The following is a 22,132-nucleotide window of genomic DNA, read 5'->3' on the forward strand; positions in this document are numbered from 1 at the left end:
GATCCATCGCAGATTCGCCGGGGACCCACTTGGATAGATCGCCGAACGTTGTCAGCTGCAACCGGCGACTAGGCTTTAGCGAAGCGCGCGTTCTGATTGGGTAATACGCTCGATCTATTTGCCCGTGGGTTGCACGCTGACGTCAGTTTGCTTATTTGTACTTTTTCTCGGCAATTTTCTTCATCGATGTTAGATGTTGACACTTTGTAAAACATAATTCCTATTTTTCTTCTCCTAAAATATGGAAAAATCTACTAATTCTTCCGGAAATTAGGTTTTTTAATTCTGTAAGCTACCAAATTTCGAGCTTAAGTTTTTTGCCGGGCCCCCACCTGAGAAATTTGTGAATTTCAGCAAGCCCGGGAGTTGAATCAGCTGGTTGAACAAAGGCACTCGGCACTAGGAGACGGACCAAAATGCACAACAAACAGGTCTGTATCAACCTTTCGAGGTTAGTAATGCATACGGCGGGAATTTTAGAAAGAACTTTGTAGCGATTTGACGACAACAAAATTCAGCACAAGCTTTCATTGTAAAACTTTTCTTGTATCGAAAGCGATTTAAATGCTTTCGGCGAACAAAACATGAAAGTAGAGTAGGTTTACACTAGAGGAAACTGTTCCGGATTCGTCACGAATCCGGAACATTTTAGTACCGGATTGGTTTTGCCGTTTACACACAAGTGGACGACTCCGAAATAAAAACTCCCCGGTTTGGTCATGTCTCCGGAGATTTTGAATCCGGAATTTAAGGTGGGAACTTTGAATCCGAAAACTTTTGTCTTGTAAACGGTTCTCTCAATCTCGGTCCCAGAGCCCACGTGTCTTTTGGTCAGCGCCGAGACACGGAGCTCTGGAATAATCAATTTCCAGACCATTCTCGTCCCCAGTGCTACTCGTCTTAAAATGTCGTTGACGAGTAGCTCTGGACGCACCAAAAAAATCGAATTTTTCCATTGGCTGACAAAAAATGAATGCGCAGCAGAAATGAAAATTACAAAGCCCTCCGTTTCTCCGACCACGTGACCAAAAGAAACGGAGCCTCCGGGGACGAGAATGTTTCCAGACTCCAAGATTTTAGGAGTTCCGGTTTCACCGCGCATGTGTACCTTGGTTTAAAACATGGAAATCTTGTTCTCAGAGCCCACGAGTTTTTTGGTCAGCGCCAACAAAAAGACACGTGGGCTCTGGGATAGCCTGCGTAACAAGCGTTTCCGTGGGGTTTGGAAGCAAAGAAAGACCGAGGAACGGAATTTTCGGTGTTTTGTCTGCGCGGAAAAATGGGGCGAGAACCAAAAAAAAGAAAGAGGCGGGTGGGAGAGGGGAAGGAAGGAAACGCTTGCAGACAAACCCCTGGATTTTGAAAATCTCCGTTCGCCAGTGAACGGAGCTCGTGATTGGCTGGGCTGGTCCAATATTATTGACATGTGTCGATCAAAGGTAGTTTAATACCTTTTAGTGCCAGACAAAAGGGGAAGACGCGTTCGAAGCTTGGTTCCAAAACGCTTTAACTTCTCTCGCGGAACGAGGATTTAGTCGTCAGCTTCGACAGTACGGTAGAAATCCTGTAGTGGAATGCTTTGGTTTTCCGAAGCCTGCACATTATTGCAGAAGCAAGCGCGACACAATTTGTAGCTGTTCCTTTAATTTTAACATCACTTTCTTGAATACCACATGCGCCAAGGACAAGATAATAAACCACGGGACAGAAAATTCGCACTACTGCGTGGGAAAACCTAGTGATTTCGTCTGGCTTGTTATATGGCAACATGTTGTCGTAGGTACTCTGACATTTCATTAGAAGCATTTTTGTTAACAGCATTTAGAATCTCTGGGTATGATGAATGGTTTGTTTTAGTGTTAGCTGCGGCATGCCAGTTTCTGTCACATATTTGCCTTACCAAAAATTTAGTCGTCTCGTCGCGGGGAATTCTTACGAGGACATTTTATAAACAACATTGACTTGGAGGCCGCCTAGGGGAAGATTATCTTTATTCAGATACTGGTCGAGATTATCGTTATTTCCCCTCTCAGATGTTTGAAGCCTCTCCTGCCCAAATTCCAAAGTTTGCCGAGAAGACTTTCCGTCGTTTGTTTTTGCTGCAGGCGATAACACTCGAACCTATTTGCGGATCTGGCGTTTCCAGCAAACGCTTCTTTGCTGGAATTGCCTTTGTGGGAGTTGACTTACTAATTTTACTTTGTATCGATTCCTGGACAAATGAATACAGTGATCCAAGATTTCGAATCATGCGAGCACAAGGATCACTAACGCGACTGGAATACTTCTCACATTTTAACTTTCTGGCAGATTTGTGCTAAAACTTCACCCTTGCAGTCCTTCGTTTTAGACGGATTGAGTAGAAATATAGCTTGATTATAAATCACCAAATTTAATTCATCGAGATTTCTCCGATCCCACCGTGCGCTCGTTGTTTCAGACATATTTTGACAAGTAAAGTTCATTTTGGTTCAAAGTTCACTTTCGCCACGGAAGGCCGAAGATTTTATTGGTTAATTTATGACAGCCGATGACAGCACGAAATCTCAGTGTGCGCACTCAGGCATGAAAGGCCAAGTGGGCGGTTTTTAAAATCCAGGGGTTTGTCTGCAAGCGTTTCCTTCCTTCCTTTCCCTCCCCCCGCCTCTTTTACTCGCTCCATTTTTCGCGTTGTAATTCTTTGCTCCCGAACCCCACAGAAACGCTTGCTACGCAGGCTACTGGGAACGAGATTGGTTTTCTCTCGAATCCGGATATTTTCCGCCTGCGATCTTTTGAGTTTGCGGCAGAACCGAGCATCGTAATCTTAGATGAAGTACTGACTACAAAGGGCGTCGATGTTTGGGAACTTCTTTAGGTGCGTGGTTTGAACAACACAGCTTGAAACTAAATATCTCATCTCCGAAGAAACCAGATGTCGTCAACAGGAAGTATTATCTCTGAGTGCACAGAGGTGTATAACATTCTAAATCAGGAAAGAAGTTCAATTCTGATCTGCTTCTCGTTGGAGTACGGTCTGATCTGCAGACGGCGAGTTTAGTTTAAGCACTGGATATATCGAACGTTAATTGTAATTGTCGTCTGAGTTTCTTTGCTGTAGTATGATATGGCCACCCCTATTGTCCGCCAACTGTTTATTTTGTAACAATTACGACCAAAGGTTGTTCAAACTGTATGAACAATGGGCCAATTCCATTTTTTATCCGCACCCCCTCCCCCTATTGAGGAGTTATTGAGGGTCTAGGAAATCTGCGAAGAAAGGGGGAGCCTTTCAAGGCCATTTTTTTTAGAGGCAACTGTGTCGGCACCTTTTATTTTTGAATAAATTCTGAAGGGGGAGGTCTGTTTGCACTTTGAGATTCCTTTCTTGGGGATAAAAAGTTCACTTTTCTGAGGGCATATAAGTCAAAGTCCCTTAATAAGGGAGGGGGGAGGGGTGGATATTAAAATGGAATGGCCCAATATGGCTGGTGAAGGGCCATTCCATTTTTCATCCAGAGGATACAAAAGTCAATTCCGAAGTGTTTGCTTGCAATAACTGGGGGTGGGGGGGTGGGGGCGGGGGCTATTTAAAACTCAGTCTTATGAACCCAGCAGATTTTTTAACCCTGTTGGGTTTATTAGCTATGAAATAAATTTTAATATTGATTGATGAAAATGAGTTACTTGTACCGGTGTGAAAGCGTGAGTTCAAATAAATGAAAAGTTTCGTTTTTATCATCTAAATACTAGGCTGGGCAGTACCCAGCCCAGTATTATTATTACCCAAGGCTGAACAATCCTAATCATTTACTTCTTTTACGTATGTTGAAGAATGAGAATGATTTCACAGAACATTTCATTAATGATCTATTGCATTTAATTAATATCCACACCTTCTCTGTTGAGGACTGGTCTTTCATTCTCAACCATAAAGAAATCTGTTGAAAACACCTTGACCCCCAAGGAAACCATTAACAATTGACTTAACTCTGAAGAGTTCCACAAGAAATTGGCGAAGCTCTCAAGAATTCCATTAGAAATGGCTTAACCCCTTGAAAATTCTATGTAATTTGAATCTAGATTTCACAACTGAAGAATTCCGCTTTTTTTTTTTGCTCATTTTCCTTAAGAATGCCTGTATTGCTGAACTTGCCTCACAGAGAAGTACACGACTTTCTGCCTTCCCCTGACATATTCCTCAACAGGGAGGGGGGTGGGGGTGCATGTATTAAATGCAATGGCCCAGTTACTTTATTTCTAAAGTTAATTTTTTTTCTTTTCTTTATCTTGGGACTTTTCTTACTTGTACTTCCTTTATATCTTATTTTTATCCAGTTTTGATACGACTAACTAACGAGCATTCATTCCTTGTGGTATATATATTAAAATGATTCCTCAGCATTGCATCATGTGTCCCTACTGGGCGTGATTTTTGTGTCATTAGCATACGCAAATGAGCGCGTGCACATACACAACGCAAGAGATTTCCCTCAAAATAATATACCTGGCGCAAATTTGGACACTGAATTGTCCGTAGAAGTTTTCGTAGCATTGTACGTCTGTACGCTTTAGTTTTATTAATATTGACAATATATGCAAGTTTCAAAAGTTAACAGTCTCATGTAAGGCCGTAGAGTCGTAGAGTGGTAGATCCTTATAGCTTTATATTGCATATTAGAGATATAGAGCTAAAACATAATATTTTATTTATCTAAGCTGCATGTATAATTACAACAACTGTTCATTTATTGTTTTTCGAAACGCAGAGTTATCTTGCCCATTTTTCTTTCGAGTACTTAATTAAATGCAAGCTATATCATTTTCCATGATATGTTACTGTGTTATATATCTTTAAATTTTGCCTCCACTACACATCCGGACACACTAGACAGTGATTAAATTGGGTGCGTTGGCCAGCCAAGCCATCGTCCTGTTTATTCCATCTCAGCATATAATACAAGCTATGAATAAAAAGACAATTGGTAAGTGCACCAAAGCCGGACACGAAAACCCTAAAACCAGCAAGTGGAGAAAATTGGGAACGTGTGCCCCCGACCAAAGGCAGTGGTGCAACCCTCGGGGTTTTAGGGTATCCTTGGTTAACATCAGTACTGTAGAATAATAAACCTAAGTGATAACAATGGGTTGACAGGCCTACACAACTCCTATCCACGTGTCATAGCCGCTTTGAGAGTTTTGCTCGAACTAGTATATCTTTGAGGATCTGCCCCTTTTGTATTGTACGATAGGGGGATCTTTGAATATTTCGCTAAGCAATAATCCTGTTTTTAGGAGGACATTTCACCAGAGTAGAGCCGTTAGAGGTCATAGGTCTGCGTGGTTTCCGCTGCTATCCGCGTGTAATTTGTTGAGTTTGACACCTCTGTTTTTGGCCACGTGCTATTTTTTTAGCTCATTTGACTGCAAGATATGTTTTAAGCTCTCTAAATATTAGCTCTGGAGGGACAAAGTTTGAAATATTCCGTGAGCATGTTGGTTACTTGCATTTTGTATTATTTCTCCGGGCCCGGCTGTTTGATTTACTGTTGCAAGTTATGCTGCTTGTTATCACGGGTGTCATATTTATCTTTGTCCGGCTTCGCCAGAGATAGCTGTAGCTTTCCTTGTTGAAAGCTACGAGTCTGTCTTAGAGAGACGTTCTTATGCTTCTTGCATCAATTTCATCGAGCTTTTTGTCCTTCCAGTTTGTTCGTTCTGGAACTGCAAAAGTAGGTGTTCACGCGCAAGTCTGTGGACCGTTTAGCGTGTTGCTTATGATATTGTGTGGTTTTGTTCAGGCAAAAGCTCTGAATTTAGGAGTTCTTCCTATGATTGTTCATCCAGCTCCACGTTGTGGTTGTCATTGCTTTTATTTGCGATGTTGTCAGGTTTTCTGGAGACTGTTAATAGTCCCTCTTTTGTTAGGAGGCTCGTAGCCTTGTAGATCAGGCAAGACCGCGGTTTCGATCCTTCTGGATCTCATCAGTTGCCGATAGAATGGAGTGGTAGAGACCAATACTCGGTAACACTCCGCACCTGGCATACTTTTTTGGTATTATATACTCGTTCGGCGGATCGAGAATTCTTGATTGTGATTGGTAGTTTTGCCACTAGCGAATGGTGGGCATAAAGTATTCGATCCTATTGTACACAGCTTGACACTGTGTTTTCTATGATGGCTATAACGCTTATTTTCTCCAGCATGTGTGATTTGAATTGAAGGATAAAGCGTAAGACAGTTATGCGTTGCATTTATACGGCATATCTCCAAGTTTTGGAGGGCTGCGTAGAGTATTTTGCACGCATTTCGTATGTTTATCCTTTGTTTTTAGTGTAGCTAATGTACACCTTGGACTCACATGCTGTGATTGGATTAAGTTTGTACTCGCACGTGATAGGACGGGGCCTGCCTGGTAAAAATCAACAGTGATAACAATGGGTTGACAGGCCTACACAGGCTGCGTAGAGTATTTTGCACGCATTTCGTATGTTTATCCTTTGTTTTTAGTGTGGCTAATCTACACCTTGGACTCACATGCTGTGATTGGAGATATGCCGTATAAATGCAACGCATAACTGTCTTACGCTTTATCCTTCAATTCAAATCACACATGCTGGAGAAAATAAGCGTTATAGCCATCATAGAAAACACAGTGTCAAGCTGTGTACAATAGGATCGAATACTTTATGCCCACCATTCGCTAGTGGCAAAACTACCAATCACAATCAAGAATTCTCGATCCGCCGAACGAGTATATAATACAAAAAACATATGCCAGGTGCGGAGTGTTACCGAGTATTGGTCTCTACCACTCCATTCTATCGGCAACTGATGAGATCCAGAAGGATCGAAACCGCGGTCTTGCCTGATCTACAAGGCTACGAGCCTCCTAACAAAAGAGGGACTATTAACAGTCTCCAGAAAACCTGACAACATCGCAAATAAAAGCAATGACAACCACAACGTGGAGCTGGATGAACAATCATAGGAAGAACTCCTAAATTCAGAGCTTTTGCCTGAACAAAACCACACAATATCATAAGCAACACGCTAAACGGTCCACAGACTTGCGCGTGAACACCTACTTTTGCAGTTCCAGAACGAACAAACTGGAAGGACAAAAAGCTCGATGAAAAATGATGCAAGAAGCATAAGAACGTCTCTCTAAGACAGACTCGTAGCTTTCAACAAGGAAAGCTACAGCTATCTCTGGCGAAGCCGGACAAAGATAAATGTGACACCCGTGATAACAAGCAGCATAACTTGCAACAGTAAATCAAACAGCCGGGCCCGGAGAAATAATACAAAATGCAAGTAACCAACATGCTCACGGAATATTTCAAACTTTGTCCCTCCAGAGCTAATATTTAGAGAGCTCAAAACATATCTTGCAATCCAATGAGCTAAAAAAATAGCACGTGGCCAAAAACAGAGGTGTCAAACTCAACAAATTACGCGCGGATAGCAGCGGAAACCACGCAGACCTATGACCTCTAACGGCTCTACTCTGGTGAAATGTCCTCCTAAAAACAGGATTATTGCTTAGCGAAATATTCAAAGATCCCCCTATCGTACAATACAAAAGGGGCAGATCCTCAAAGATATACTAGTTCGAGCAAAACTCTCAAAGCGGCTATGACACGTGGATAGGAGTTGTGTAGGCCTGTCAACCCATTGTTATCACTGTTGATTTTTACCAGGCAGGCCCCGTCCTATCACGTGCGAGTACAAACTTAATCCAATCACAGCATGTGAGTCCAAGGTGTAGATTAGCCACACTAAAAACAAAGGATAAACATACGAAATGCGTGCAAAATACTCTACGCAGCCCTCCAAAACTTGGAGATATGCCGTATAAATGCAACGCATAACTGTCTTACGCTTTATCCTTCAATTCAAATCACACATGCTGGAGAAAATAAGCGTTATAGCCATCATAGAAAACACAGTGTCAAGCTGTGTACAATAGGATCGAATACTTTATGCCCACCATTCGCTAGTGGCAAAACTACCAATCACAATCAAGAATTCTCGATCCGCCGAACGAGTATATAATACCAAAAAAATATGCCAGGTGCGGAGTGTTACCGAGTATTGGTCTCTACCACTCCATTCTATCGGCAACTGATGAGATCCAGAAGGATCGAAACCGCGGTCTTGCCTGATCTACAAGGCTACGAGCCTCCTAACAAAAGAGGGACTATTAACAGTCTCCAGAAAACCTGACAACATCGCAAATAAAAGCAATGACAACCACAACGTGGAGCTGGATGAACAATCATAGGAAGAACTCCTAAATTCAGAGCTTTTGCCTGAACAAAACCACACAATATCATAAGCAACACGCTAAACGGTCCACAGACTTGCGCGTGAACACCTACTTTTGCAGTTCCAGAACGAACAAACTGGAAGGACAAAAAGCTCGATGAAAAATGATGCAAGAAGCATAAGAACGTCTCTCTAAGACAGACTCATAGCTTTCAACAAGGAAAGCTACAGCTATCTCTGGCGAAGCCGGACAAAGATAAATATGACACCCGTGATAACAAGCAGCATAACTTGCAACAGTAAATCAAACAGCCGGGCCCGGAGAAATAATACAAAATGCAAGTAACCAACATGCTCACGGAATATTTCAAACTTTGTCCCTCCAGAGCTAATATTTAGAGAGCTCAAAACATATCTTGCAATCCAATGAGCTAAAAAAATAGCACGTGGCCAAAAACAGAGGTGTCAAACTCAACAAATTACACGCGGATAGCAGCGGAAACCACGCAGACCTATGACCTCTAACGGCTCTACTCTGGTGAAATGTCCTCCTAAAAACAGGATTATTGCTTAGCGAAATATTCAAAGATCCCCCTATCGTACAATACAAAAGGGGCAGATCCTCAAAGATATACTAGTTCGAGCAAAACTCTCAAAGCGGCTATGACACGTGGATAGGAGTTGTGTAGGCCTGTCAACCCATTGTTATCACAAGGCTTTATACAGCGATATAATAGCAATAAGAGAACTAAATAAACGTACAACAGTGGATTACAACTGATGATATTATTAAAAGAAAACCAAACTTAACCTAAACACGGCAAAGGCTGGCCATAGAGTGTCTCACCTCGCCAACTGTCACCGATTACAAACTCAAATCCCACTATACACTGCGGACCTCAAACCCGTACCCAGCCCTCTGGTCCGTGCCGGCAAAATAGTAATTTATGCTAATTTAAGATCATCACAAATTACGTTTTATAACCTCTATGGTACAGCCGTAGAGTCGTAGAAATAGGTAATGTATTTGTTTTGCTTTTACTGCTACATTTATCCCATTGTTCTTGTAGGTGCAGCCGAAGCATTTATGTTCCATGTATAAAGTTGTACCCACTTTTACGCATTTACTTCGCTACGCCTTTACTGCTGAACTGCTCTACGCCTGTAAGGCTCTACGTAGAGTTTGAATGAACCTTTCCTCTAAAGTTTACTTACACTGTAAAACTCTCCTCAAACGACTTTATTAATTGCAGGGTCAGACATTGGGTCCAAATTCTATCAAATCTTTTTTTTCCCATAGGTGATGTTTCCATAACATCCTTTATTTTCTATTATACAGTTTGAGGGACGCTTGTTCTTCTCATTATTGTGGTACCATACATTACGCTACAGTGGAAATTCATCCCTTGATTTCAGAGTTACATTATCGCTTTATTTAGCTGCCGTTACGTGCAGAAATAGTTTGTGAACTCATTACAAAGTTACAAAGCTACCTGGATGTAAATGGATCGTGATCAGAAATCTGCAGAGTTTACTTGCGCCACATTGAGCATCTTTACTACAAGGTTTGTATTGTAACCTTAAAGGAATTCCTAAATGTTTTAATGGGAGGAGTAGTGGCCTAATGATAAGTGGGCTGGACTGCAGGTTGAACTTGACTAACCTCAAACTACATAAAATATAAGCAGTAAAAAACTGTTTTATGCAAGAAAAATGAATGCTTTGGTTAACTTTTAATCGTGGGTTAGCATTAAGGTGGCTCAAAACAGTTTCCAGCAGTTAGATTAAGATGGGTCATTCTAACCACTCTTTATCACTGAATGCTACAATCATGGTGTCAAGAAACTGCCCAATCATTGGTGAACACGTTGTTATCATTTTCTTGAGAACATTTTCTAAAAACACCCTTAATTGCAGCTTTGAGGGCTTATAATTCAAAAACGGCACGGTGAATTTTTTTATATTATTAAATTTTAATAAGCACGATAAGACGCAACTTTTGGCAAAGTTTTAAAAATATCTGTCCATGGGGTTCAGAGCCACCTTAAATTTTTGAAACTTTAAGGGGGCTCTGAACCCTATGTACAGAATTTTTTTAAACTTTGCTTAAAGTTGCATCTTATCATGCTTATTAAAATTTGATAATATAAAATAATTTCACTATGCCATTTTTGATCTGGTTGTTGTGCAAGGCATGTTGTTCTCTTGGGGCCTGTCTTCACCATACAAGGTGGGTGGGGAACCCTTTACTGGACTATAATCCCATCTAGGGGGACATAGAAATACCCCTAGCTTTGCTTTAAGACAATTTTGACCTGATGGGTTCAAAGTCTCGCATGCAGACTTTACCCCTTACGTACGTTTGATTTGATACTATATCTAGAGCAGTTTTCAATTGAAGGGGTGCTTGGAATTAAGCTCTAAGTGACTTTTGGAAAATTTTGAGGCAACCAGGATTGAAATACCTACCAGCAATTTCATAGTTTACTATGGCTTTCCCCAGAAAGAACATATCTAGCAATAAATTATTATTACAAGTTCTTTTTAGACAGTGATGAAGACAAGAGTAAACTGCAACCATGGCTTGGAGGTATTTCAATGCTGGTTACCTCAAAGCTTTCCAAAACTCACCCAGGGCTTTATTCCATTTACCCCTTCAGTGTCAGAAAACCAAAACCAGCGTTATTACTGCAGCCAACCACAGATTAAGAGCACAGACAATTCAATGAACCAATCAAAACTCAAAGTAAATACACGTAGCTTGACGCATAGTGGGATGAAAAGGTTCCCTGAGTTTAAGCCAATTATGTGGTGTAGTAATGCAAAGCCGATAATTATTAATGTAAGACACTCAAGCAAATACTGCTGGGCTTCTGACTGGCCATGTGATAAGAACCCGGGATGAAAAGTACATGTACTTGTGAAGTGCTTTACACAGAATAAATTATGACTGTCATTCTGTTTCTAGATTGATGCTGAGCTAATAAATGACGAGGAAAACAAGGAGACTGGTTAGTACCGTACTCAATTCCTGCCATGTGAAAATTATCCTTGGGTACTTTTCTGTTTTTTTTTGGGGGGGGGGTGTTGTCTGTGGATTGGGAGTTGCAATGTGTTCTGTAAAATCAGTTTAAGGGTTTACTTGGCTGGCACATCTTAAGAAATTTGTAGCTCAGAAATAAATGTATCAAAGGAAAGGAAAGGTGCAAAATATTGCAATACTTATTGTCGATGACTATCAGGGCTGTGCTCCAGAAGTGCCTGGCTGCCACAGGCTGCTAACATTTACCTCAGGGTGACTAGAAAAACTTACATTTTTCATATACTGTAAGCTTAAGTGCTGGGCGCCTAGAGTTCATGGTTAGCAACCTTTGGGCCCCTTGTAATTTTTCCTAGACCACAGCCGTGGACCATAGTGAAGGGGAGGACCAACTTTAAGTTTTTGGAGCTAAACTTATCACAGTACATCAATGTACTCAGTAATTAATTCTATCAATGTACTCAGTAATTAATTTGGTCCTTACTTATGCAGAAGCAGATAAGGACTCAACAGAGGGTGAGAAAACAGAAACGGAACAACCAGCTGAAAAACAAAAGACACTTCAGACCGTATCCGAACTAGAGCCATGCTCTACAATTGATCGCTGGTTCGAAGCTCGTGATCTGATGCTCATGTCACATTTACAGGAGACCATCCAACATTCTGACATTCCAACGCAGGTTTGTGTAACAACATTTTGGCTACCCTTTGATTGATATTGGACTACTTTTGAAATAAATAATAATATTTAGAGAGGAAGCCTCATCAGTCCAAGCTGGGTTTCATGCAGATGATCCTCTATCCTTATTGAACTGGAAATTGGAAATGTTGAGAGTGGGAGAACCAGGAGAAAATCCCTCGGAGCAAGCATATGGTACCAGGCCAGAATTGAATCCTGGCCACATTGGTGGGAGGAGAGCACTCTTACCCATGCGCCAACCCTGATCCCCATTTCAAATGGGCAATTGAAATGGAAGAACCATTAGAAGTAGCATTGTCAAGCGCCACACTAACCTGACAAATGGCATCTCTGTCTGGAAAAGGTCTTGCAATTTTATTTGCAAACTTAGAAACCATTGATAATTTCCCAAAAAATTATCATAAATTTATCAAAAGACGTAAGTAAGTGGCACTGGTATGTTTTAATTCTCAGCTTACTTGAACTAGAAACTTATATCTCATTGTATCCATATGTTTTCCACAAGCTTAGTATTTGTGGTTACTGAGCTGAGTTTTACACATGTGGTAGATAAAGCAGTAGAAGAAGTGATATCAGACTAGTCTTGTGTTAAGACTATCTGGTGTTCATACTGCTGCGTGTTTCATGAGAGTTGGCCATGAGAGTTGAGAGTTGGTTTAGTAAATGAAACATACTGTGTAGAATTTCTTGCCCAGTATTGTAATAAAACCAACTCCTACAGTCATTTATTTGTTTGCTTTTCTCTTTCACTGTTGTTCTTAGGATTTTTTTGCAGTAAATTTATTTTATTCTTTTTCTCTCGTTTTCTGTATTTGTTTTGTTCATTATTAATTACCATACTCTGGAAGATACCTGCATTTATTAGCTAAGTTAACATTTAAAATTTTAGGAAAATTTAGGAGCTCTTCTCTTTTGTCAGAAGTTTGAAATGTTATATGAATTCCATATATTTTTTATTTGTTAATTTATTAATACATTTCTTAATGCCGTTGCTGAGAATTTGATACATGTAGTTCATCAATACAAAATCAACTATTTGACGATTGTCTTTATTCTCTGATGATCTGTGTTGTTTTTGCGCCATTCTGTGTGATATAATGCCTTTTTAGTAAATGCAGAACAGACAGATACCAGTAATATCATGACTTATTATATGGCTAGCTCCAAGAGTGGGCAAGATGAGCCAAATCCTACACTGTGATTGGCTACCCCGGTGGGCAAGATGGGGCTATCTTGCCTGCCGGGGACTACGTACTGTGTCCCGCTAGAAAATTTCCCTGAAAGCCATATAATGAATCCTTTATTGCCTAAGCTTGTTCGATCAAGCTGGCTGGATATTGGCCTTGTTCTATTTTTGCAACTTTACGACCTTCACTCCGTCTCAGTCCAGAAACACCCGAAATAAGAACTTGGCCAATATCCAGCCATCTTGACTTCATGCTCGGTCAATAACCCGTATTTATTATCCAACTGCAGCAAATACTATCCAAATAACAGTACAAATATACAGCGATTTTGTACAGTTATTTTTACAGTAGAAAACCTGTTTGCCATACAGGTTGGCGCACACACCCAAAACTGTCACACTCTCCTTCTTTCATTGATGAATTGTTTGACTACAGCAGGTGGATAACAAATCTCTTATTAGATGCTTTGGTGTGTACATGTAGTATCGCTTTATATTTTTATTCTATGTTTGTATTTTGACAAGTTGTGCTGTATTTTGACGAGCCTGTAGCACAACTTGTAAAACTATACAGCAATACTATACACCAAAACATCTCATAAGATATATGTTTCTAACAGAGCGCAACATCATTCTAAAAATTGCATTGCATTTTTTGAAATTGCTTTTCAGGGTTTAATGCAGTAGAGACAGTATGAGAGAACCCCAGAACAAGAAAAGATTGAGAAGAGAAGACAGGTATTGTAACCAGAATAATTTCTGTTGGCAGGTGGATGGACCTCCTGGAATAGAAGGTGGTGAAGGGGTTTGTTGGGGGGGGGGGGGGAGGCATGGATGAAATCATTTATGGTGATCACATTCATGGAGATCTAAAAAAAATGCTGCGTACATTTTTATTGCAGTTCAACAAATGCTCTGTGCGGTAAATGTTTATGATTGGTCAATCTGAGTGGTCTTGTTCCTCTACAGTGGTCATACAGTGTATGTTGTGCAGGAAAGTCATGCTTGGATGCTATGTTGTCGCTGTTTTGTTACTTAGTGTTACTGTTTTGAGAAGTAATGTGTGTTAAGGGATGAAGTCTGCATATGAACTAAGTAGCCCATCAGACCGTAGCTTATCTCTGGTTCCTGTAGTATGAAGAGACTAGGAGTGTTTCTACTCCTCCCTGGATAGGATATTAGTCCATCAAAGGAATACCCCGCAACATTAAATTTGTCGGTACCCATTTATACACCTGGGTGGAGAGGGGAACTCTGAGAGTGAAGTGTCTTGCCCAAGGACACAACACAATTTCTCCAGCCAGAGCTTGAACCCAGACCACTCAATCCAAGAACAAGCGCAGTAACCGTGAGGTCACTGTGCCTTCCTATTATGTGTAGTGATGTGAAACCAGTTTTGTCCCTGGTACCTATCCTCTTTTTAAAGGAGGTAGTTACTTGAATGATTCAACAGTATCCCTTTTGATCCCCGTCATTGTTGTTTTATCTGAATTCCAGGTTCCATTCCACATGCATATAAACCTTGAGCTGTTGGAGTGTGTCTATCTTACTTCAGCAATGTTAATGGAAATCCCTTGGATGGCCGGTATGTGTTCAAAACAAAACATTCCAAGTATTGTTATGTGCAAGTCCAACAACTTAGGGGCAAGAAGTAAAAATGTAGAATTTGTAATATTCTATTTCCTGCATTGTGGGATAGATTTACTAGACAAACAAACCGACTGTGGCCCTATCAGCCCTCTCACTAAATCTGGCTTTGATATCAGGAAGATCTCTTCTGTTTTTTGTTTGAAGTTTGGTGTATTATATTATATCTACTCTACACTGCATGAGAAGGGACTTGCAAGACTAGCGTAACTTTTCTGCTTGGTTTTTTTCTTTCAGCCCATGCATATGACTACAGACCATGTATTTTTAGCAAGAGTTTCCACTATCAGTTACAACAAAGAGAAAAGCAAACTTTAGTTGGTTAGTACATGAAGCTGTTTTTCCTTGACTTGTAAATTTGCTGGCCATTTGTTCCTTAAATGGAAAATGTTTTGTCACTACAGGAAACAGTCGTGATAAGTGTTTTCCCTTGACGTCACCGTATGACCAATCTAATAAATAAACTGAAGTCTTATTTTATTTTGGAGAACATCAGTCATGCTTATGTTTGTTGAAAATTAATTCTCAGACTCATTGTAATGAGTTTTAAAATAGAAATAATTCATCAAGTTTAAATAAAGGAAATCATGACCATGATGGTGTTTGGATATCTGATCTTTATTAGCATAGATTTTTACGATTTCATTTCTTTGTTTTCTCCTTAGTTTTAGTTTCAATTGAGAAGATTATATCAAACACTTAAGACAGTTAATTAGACCAAATTTTTAAACACCTTGAAGTTCATCAAAAATACTCCACTACACGTCATATTTTCCACTCTCTTCTCAGTGTTTGGAAATGTGGTCAAACATGGTCTTTTGTGTTTGATATATTATGAAAAAGACACTTCTTAATTTCTGTTTTCGTGTTCATGTTGGTAAGTTGTTGGATGTTTTGCAGTCTATTTTCATGGTATTTAACAGGCCACTGACTTACATACTTCTTAATTAATTCCAGGTCCTCCAGAGAGCATGCGTGAACATGTAGTGGCTGCATCCAAAGCCATGAAGAAGGGAGACTGGAAACAGTGCAAGGACTACATATTAGCTGTTAAGGTAACATGAAACTGTTGGAACTAAGTGAACTTAAAACCAATCTTCTCCTAAAAAAAACTAATTATTGGTCGGGAAAGAATGCGGGAATCTCAAATATGACAGATGTTTTCTTCTAACCGGGAAAACATTAATTGAAGGGGTGCATGGAATAAAGCCCCCAAGTGACTTTTGGAAAATTTTGAGGCAACCAGGATTGAAATACCTACCAGCAATTTTCATAGTTTACTCTAGCCTTGCCTAAAAAGAACTAGTAATAAATTATTATTAGAGTTCCTTTTAGACAGTAATGAAGACAAGAGTAAACTGCAACCATGGCTGGGAGGTATTTCAATGCTGGTTACCTCAAAGTTTTCCAAAAGTCACTTAGGGCTTTATTTGTTACATCCCTTCAGTTTATAAGTTATTTTCAGGAAGACCAGTTCTTCTATGGGTGACTCAGCAGGACAAACTAATGTTGTAGTGATTATTTTGTGTGAACTACCACACAAAACTAACCAGACGTGACATTCAGTGTCACCCGCCTCAAACAAAACCAGATTTCACTGTCCTGTAAAAGTTCATTTCTAGTTGACTTTGTGCTTGTTTTTTTGTTGGTTGTTTGGCTGCCTGGATTGCTTGGTGAATGTTAGATTATCTTTCTTTCTAATAATAATAATGATAATGATAATGATATTGATAATGATAATGATAATGATAATGATAATAATAATAGTAATAATAGTAGTAGTAATAGAAATAATAATATCCATAACAAAATTCGTGATCGTGATTGGTTCTCCGTACACCAATTTGTCACGTAACTGGCACGGAATCATGTGGATGTCCAATTACAGGTATCCAATTTGAACTTTTTGTAATTGGATACCCAAGTAATTTGCACGTCAATTATGTTTGCTTCAGTGCCTTCCTTTGCAAAGTTTCCCACAGCTTTCAAACTCATGAAAAGCGCTACAGACGTGTTCGCTCAAAAGAATTTCTCAAAAGACATTTTTAATTGCAAAACTTTGTGATAGATACAATTATTAATTAGTAATTGGACCTCGTGCTGTACAATAAAGAAAAATTCATGCTCGTGATTTCAAACCAGCCTTGCGCTTTGCGCTCATCCGATTTTGAAATTACTTGAGTGATTTCTCCCTGAATTGTACTCCACCTGGTCCAGTTACTGTTAATAATAATAATAATAATTATTATTATTATTATTATTATTATTATTATTATTATTATACCCAGGATAACCCTTCACTACAAAGTACTGTTATCAATGGGGTCCTGACTGACTAAGAATTAAAAAACTAATAAATAAGAATTATTGAGATAATAATTATATAAAATAAGATACATATTAAGGCAAAAATACACCAAGTTAAAAACCGTTCTCTGTGGCATGATAGGTATGGAAATTGTTTCGCCAAACAGAGCAAGTACAAGAAATGTTGCTAAGGTAAAGTCTGTTTTTAGCTTCCGCCTTTAGGTCTCAATGTAAAAAATCGGATGTATGATCAAGTGCATAGTAGATATGAAAGTGACATCGATCATCAAATAATGTGAAATTGGCTTTTCTTTTTTTCTCACAGGAAAATTCAAGAGGAAAGCCTGAGAACATATTTGTTCACATATAACAGCGTGTATGACTCATTGAGGTACTTAAACATTTAGAAGAATGGGGAAAAGTAGCAATGCATGCAATGTTTACAATACACACTACCTCCACTGGAAAAACTTGTGCACCATATTCTTGATGAAAATCTCTGTTAATTGTTATGCATGACTTTCACTAGGTAATGTCAAAATCAAAATTAGTATTCCTTCTTGAAAGCATCCTGTTTGCTTTATTTTGCTCTGAATATCACTCATAAAGGTGTATTTCTATCCAATTTTTCCACTTGTGTCACAGCCGGTACAATTCTGTGATTCCTATGACAACCAGCACAAAAGCAAGGCATTAGTCATGAATAAGCTGTGATCCATTTATAGGAGCACTTCACATCTTATATAAGCCCCGCTAGTATAAATGGTCCAGTTTACGTCTTATGTAAGCTGCAGCTTGTGGAAGCCGAGGTTTATTTTTCTCGTATAAATGGCCAGTTATCCAACAATCTTTATCCAGTCTATTTGTGATTGGTGTGCCAGTGTCAGCTCAAGTGTTTATTTGTTGTCTTTACTTGTAGTTTGTATACATTGGCTGAAATGTTTGATTTGCCTCCGTCTGTGGTGCACAGCACTATCAGCAAAATGATCATCAATGAAGAACTGCAGGTTTGTGATATTGTTTCGTTTTTAATTATTAATATTATTATATGACTTGTTCTGGTATCCAATATTACAGGCGCTCTGATTGGCTAATCATAGGGTATTATTCTCCTGTAATGCCCACGAGAATTACCTTGACTTTGTTGTGTAGATCTCGCTATTGCTTTGTCAATACAGCAAGGTCTCAGTCTGAGATTTTCCCGTAAAGACCTCACTCTTGGATTATTATTTTCACAGTCAAGCAGTTTAATAAGTAATTTGTAACTATAAATCAATCTTTACATCTGCACAGAGAAAGCTACACATGTAAGACTTACCACTTGGGATCAGGGTCTGAACCCCATGTCTTCTAATCTTGCTTAGAGCCCTCTGTGATAACCATTTAAGGTTTTGCAGTCCACCACTTAACTGCAAAGTTTCCTAAGATGTCAGAGAATTGTAATATAAAACAATTTTCCTCTGTGTCTAACTATCAAATGTGATTATTGTGCTTCAAAGCTGGAGTTTAAATGGAATTCACCAGAGAAAATCAAAACAGGTTTCTGGGGAATTGTTATAAAACCATGCTATCAGTGGAATTCTGACATATTAACCCGCACCAACAGGCTTCACAAGCCCGTAGTTTTTGCCAGCAATGTCACTGATCGTATGCTGGTAAGGGTAGGCTCATATCATAACTATTAAAAATTGTTTGTTTTGTTTGTTTTAATTGCTTTGTTGAGTGGTCATTAAGAATTCAAATTTCAAGTCTAATAAAGGTTGTGTTCTCACTCCAGGCCTCTTGGGATGAGCCAACTCAGACAGTTGTAATGTGCTGAGGAGCCGAGCCTTCTCTCCTTCAGAGCTTGGCACTGCAATTAGCTGATAAGGTAAAATCTGAAATACTGTAGTCTATTAGCCAGGTGTTTCATTAAGGGTTGGGCACCGGCAAATTGACCAGCTGTGAAGACTATTTTGACCTGCTGGTTTGATCACCTAGTGGAAAGTATTTCTTATAAAGAATTTCAGATCAAATAGTTTTGCCCACCTGTGAAAGCCAGTTGCCCTGACCTGTTGAAAACATTAATGAAACCCCTTCTATTAGCTTTTCAACTTACAGCTTATCAAACAACTTTAATACAGAGTGTTTACGACTTGTTTTCAGGTCAGCACTTTGGTAGAAAACAATGAGCGTATTTATGACACAAGACATGGAGGATTCGTTCAGTTCAAGGACAGACAAGGTATGAACTGCTTAGAGTACTTCTTTTCCTCTTGGGAAAACTTTTACAGGTGTCTCTCACACTAAGTCTACATATAGTGCTTAATGTTTGATTATTTTGCCTGTGAACAGTTTGCTAGTGTGACAAAAGGCTTGAGAAACGCAAGACCCCTTTCTGGGCCAGTGTTATTTCCAGATAAATGGAGACTGTTAGTGCAAAAGGCATAACCCGTATTACTCAATGAGTATTTTAGGAAGCCTTTTTAATTTTTTAATTGCTTGACTTACCACTCTCTACTAATTTCCAGGTCAAGGCCGCTATCGTCGACAAATCAGCAACATTATGATCGACAAGTACAGGCCAGAAAAACAGGACAGGCAAGATCGGTACAACTGGCAGGAGAGATATGGGTGCCAGTATGACCGGCCTTACCAACAGCCACAGACACAATCATCTTATTAATCTAAAGACAATATGCATAATTTAATCAAGGAACATGGCAACACTTGTTATGGCCTGTCTGTGATTCAAGCTGATACTGTCCTTGTTAACAAATGTGATGAATTTGAGTACACATTAACTAAAATGAACAATGGAATTCCAATTTCTTGATCCAGTTAGGCAGACAAAAATTATTTTGGAAATTTAAAGCTTGAAAAACTGTAAGTGGCAATGAAGTACATTAAATAATATGAACCTAAGGTTTTGTTTTATCGCTACTAAGTGAACAGTTTTTTTGTACAACACCCATTTCATTACAGATACAGATCTTTGTTTATCAAAACAAGGTATTATTTCAAGATATCATGCCAAATTTATCAGCAGAACAGAACCTGGCCTGCGAAGCAAGCATTGCCATGCGAGAAGCTTTTTCCATATTCTGGCTGTGGGCAAATTGGAGTGGGAGCAAAAATCTTTGAAGAAGCAGGGGTTGGTCTTCTCCATCAATATTTTCACTCCCACTCCAATTTGTGTGTGGCCAGAATGTAGACAAAGGCCTTCGTATGGGAGCGCTTGCTGTGCAGGCTATCTTGCACAAAACACCATAGTCTCACAGCTGCCTCTCTTTAACCCACAAGTATAAATGGGTCCTGATGAACTAGTGCTGGGGTAACCCTAGTTAGGACTATCATCGCATCTAAGATTTGGGGTAGAACTACTCCTACTTGCTTCATGCTACAGAAATTAAAATAGCACCAGCCATGTGGACCACTAGGCGTGAACGTGGATTACACCTTTCTTAAAATTTGAGTGTGCAGCACTCTTTAAATATTTGGTGTTAGAGTTGCTGTGTATTTTAAGGCTGGTTTTCACTACTGACAGAGTCGGAGTCATAGCTGGAGCCCTAAGAGTGCTAATGACCAAGTGAAAATTGAAAATCAGTCATAAGCAGAGTCATAAGCTCAACGGATTAGAGTCTTAAGAATCGAGTTTCCATTTTTTCAGATTATGTTTATGACTCGGTCGCTTATGATCCAGTTAAAACTAGATTGTCGGAGTTGGAAGCAGAAGAGGAAGAACCAACCAACTATAAGGCGTCGAATCCAAAATTGTAATTGGTTTATTCTTCTGCTTCTGACTCTGACAATCTAGTTTTCACTGGATCATAAGCGACAAAGTCATAAGCGGAATGGGAGTTCTGCTTCTGACTCTGTCGGTTTGATTTTCACTAGATCATATGGCTCTACACTTCGACTTCATCAACTTCATCGCTACTGAAACCTAGCAGTTAGGGGCAGCACTTATTTGAGAGTGGTGCTCTTCAAAAAACCTCATGACAATTTTGTAAATGGAAACAGACAAAGTTAACAGTTAAATGTAGTCATTTCGAGCTGAAAATCATGGTAATCCATGGCTCAAGGGCCAGTTTCTCAAAAGCCTCGGAAATTTTTCGGGCCCGCACAGCCATTTTTAGTTAACCAGTATTTTAAGACAAAGAGGTGTATATGCCTGAAACTTCTTATATGAAGGGAACCTCTGTTCATAATAAGAATTTGTGCATAAATCAGCTCTTAAGTCATAAGGTTGGAGATTTTGCTGTGGCTTTTCGGGTGCAAAAACGTTTTGGGACCTTGGAGAAACGGGCCCCTGTTGTTTGAAAGCTGCATAGCACTACCTGCCAGATAAATCACTATCCAATGGATAAGTGATAACAAAACAAACCACGCTATCCGGTGGATAGTGATTCATCTGGAATATCATTGTCCATCTTTGAAACAACCCAGGCCACTGGACAGTAAATACTCCTAGAACAATTCAGTCTGACGAAGCTTCATTAATGAACACGATATTGTTGTGAATGAAAGAGATCCTTATTCAAGGGCGGTGCTCTTTATTATTTTTGCCTTTGTATGCGGCTCTCAATTGTGGGAAACAACCAGTTGGGGAGGGGGGTAGGGGGGTAGTGCTCAGTTGAGTAAATACAGTAACCCAGGAGGGAAACAAGGGTATTCTGGTGATTTTCATTCTGGTGTGATCTCAGTATATCACATTGGCCAACATGAGAGCAAAAAGAAAGAAAACTGACTGGAGGCTAGCTTGATAAAAATTATCACCCTTGTATGCAATTTCACACTGATTTTCACTCAAATTTGCTGTATAATTTTTTTGTTCGTTCTTAATACAAAATCAACACATTTTTCCATAGTCTGCACTCTTATTTATAGCCCATAGAGATAATGTCATGAAATGTTCAAAGCTTAACAGTGAAACAGCTCAACTGTGGCTTGTGGTTCCACTTCAGTTTTGAACATTTCACAACACTATAAAAATGTAGACTATAGAAAAGCGTGGTCTGT

At 39.5% G+C, this 22,132-nt stretch overlaps 1 protein-coding gene across 1 annotated transcript; it reads left to right on the forward strand.

The window, feature by feature from the left end:
* The first annotated feature begins 9,267 nt into the window (after positions 1-9,267).
* On the forward strand, positions 9,268-22,078 carry LOC145464301 (eukaryotic translation initiation factor 3 subunit C-like). The gene is made up of 13 exons (XM_081448149.1): positions 9,268-9,816; positions 11,220-11,262; positions 11,784-11,971; positions 13,850-13,915; positions 14,675-14,762; positions 15,062-15,145; positions 15,782-15,879; positions 17,274-17,323; positions 17,457-17,522; positions 18,051-18,138; positions 18,909-19,001; positions 19,277-19,355; positions 19,642-22,078. Exons 5-11 carry the CDS (start codon positions 14,687-14,689, stop codon positions 18,948-18,950), a joined length of 504 nt encoding a protein of 167 aa, XP_081304275.1. The 5' UTR covers positions 9,268-9,816; positions 11,220-11,262; positions 11,784-11,971; positions 13,850-13,915; positions 14,675-14,686; the 3' UTR covers positions 18,951-19,001; positions 19,277-19,355; positions 19,642-22,078.
* The last annotated feature ends 54 nt before the right edge of the window (positions 22,079-22,132 follow it).

The sequence above is a fragment of the Orbicella franksi genome, chromosome 12 (genome assembly GCF_964199315.1).
Source record: "Orbicella franksi chromosome 12, jaOrbFran1.1, whole genome shotgun sequence".
NCBI classification, from domain to species: Eukaryota; Metazoa; Cnidaria; class Anthozoa; order Scleractinia; family Merulinidae; genus Orbicella; species Orbicella franksi.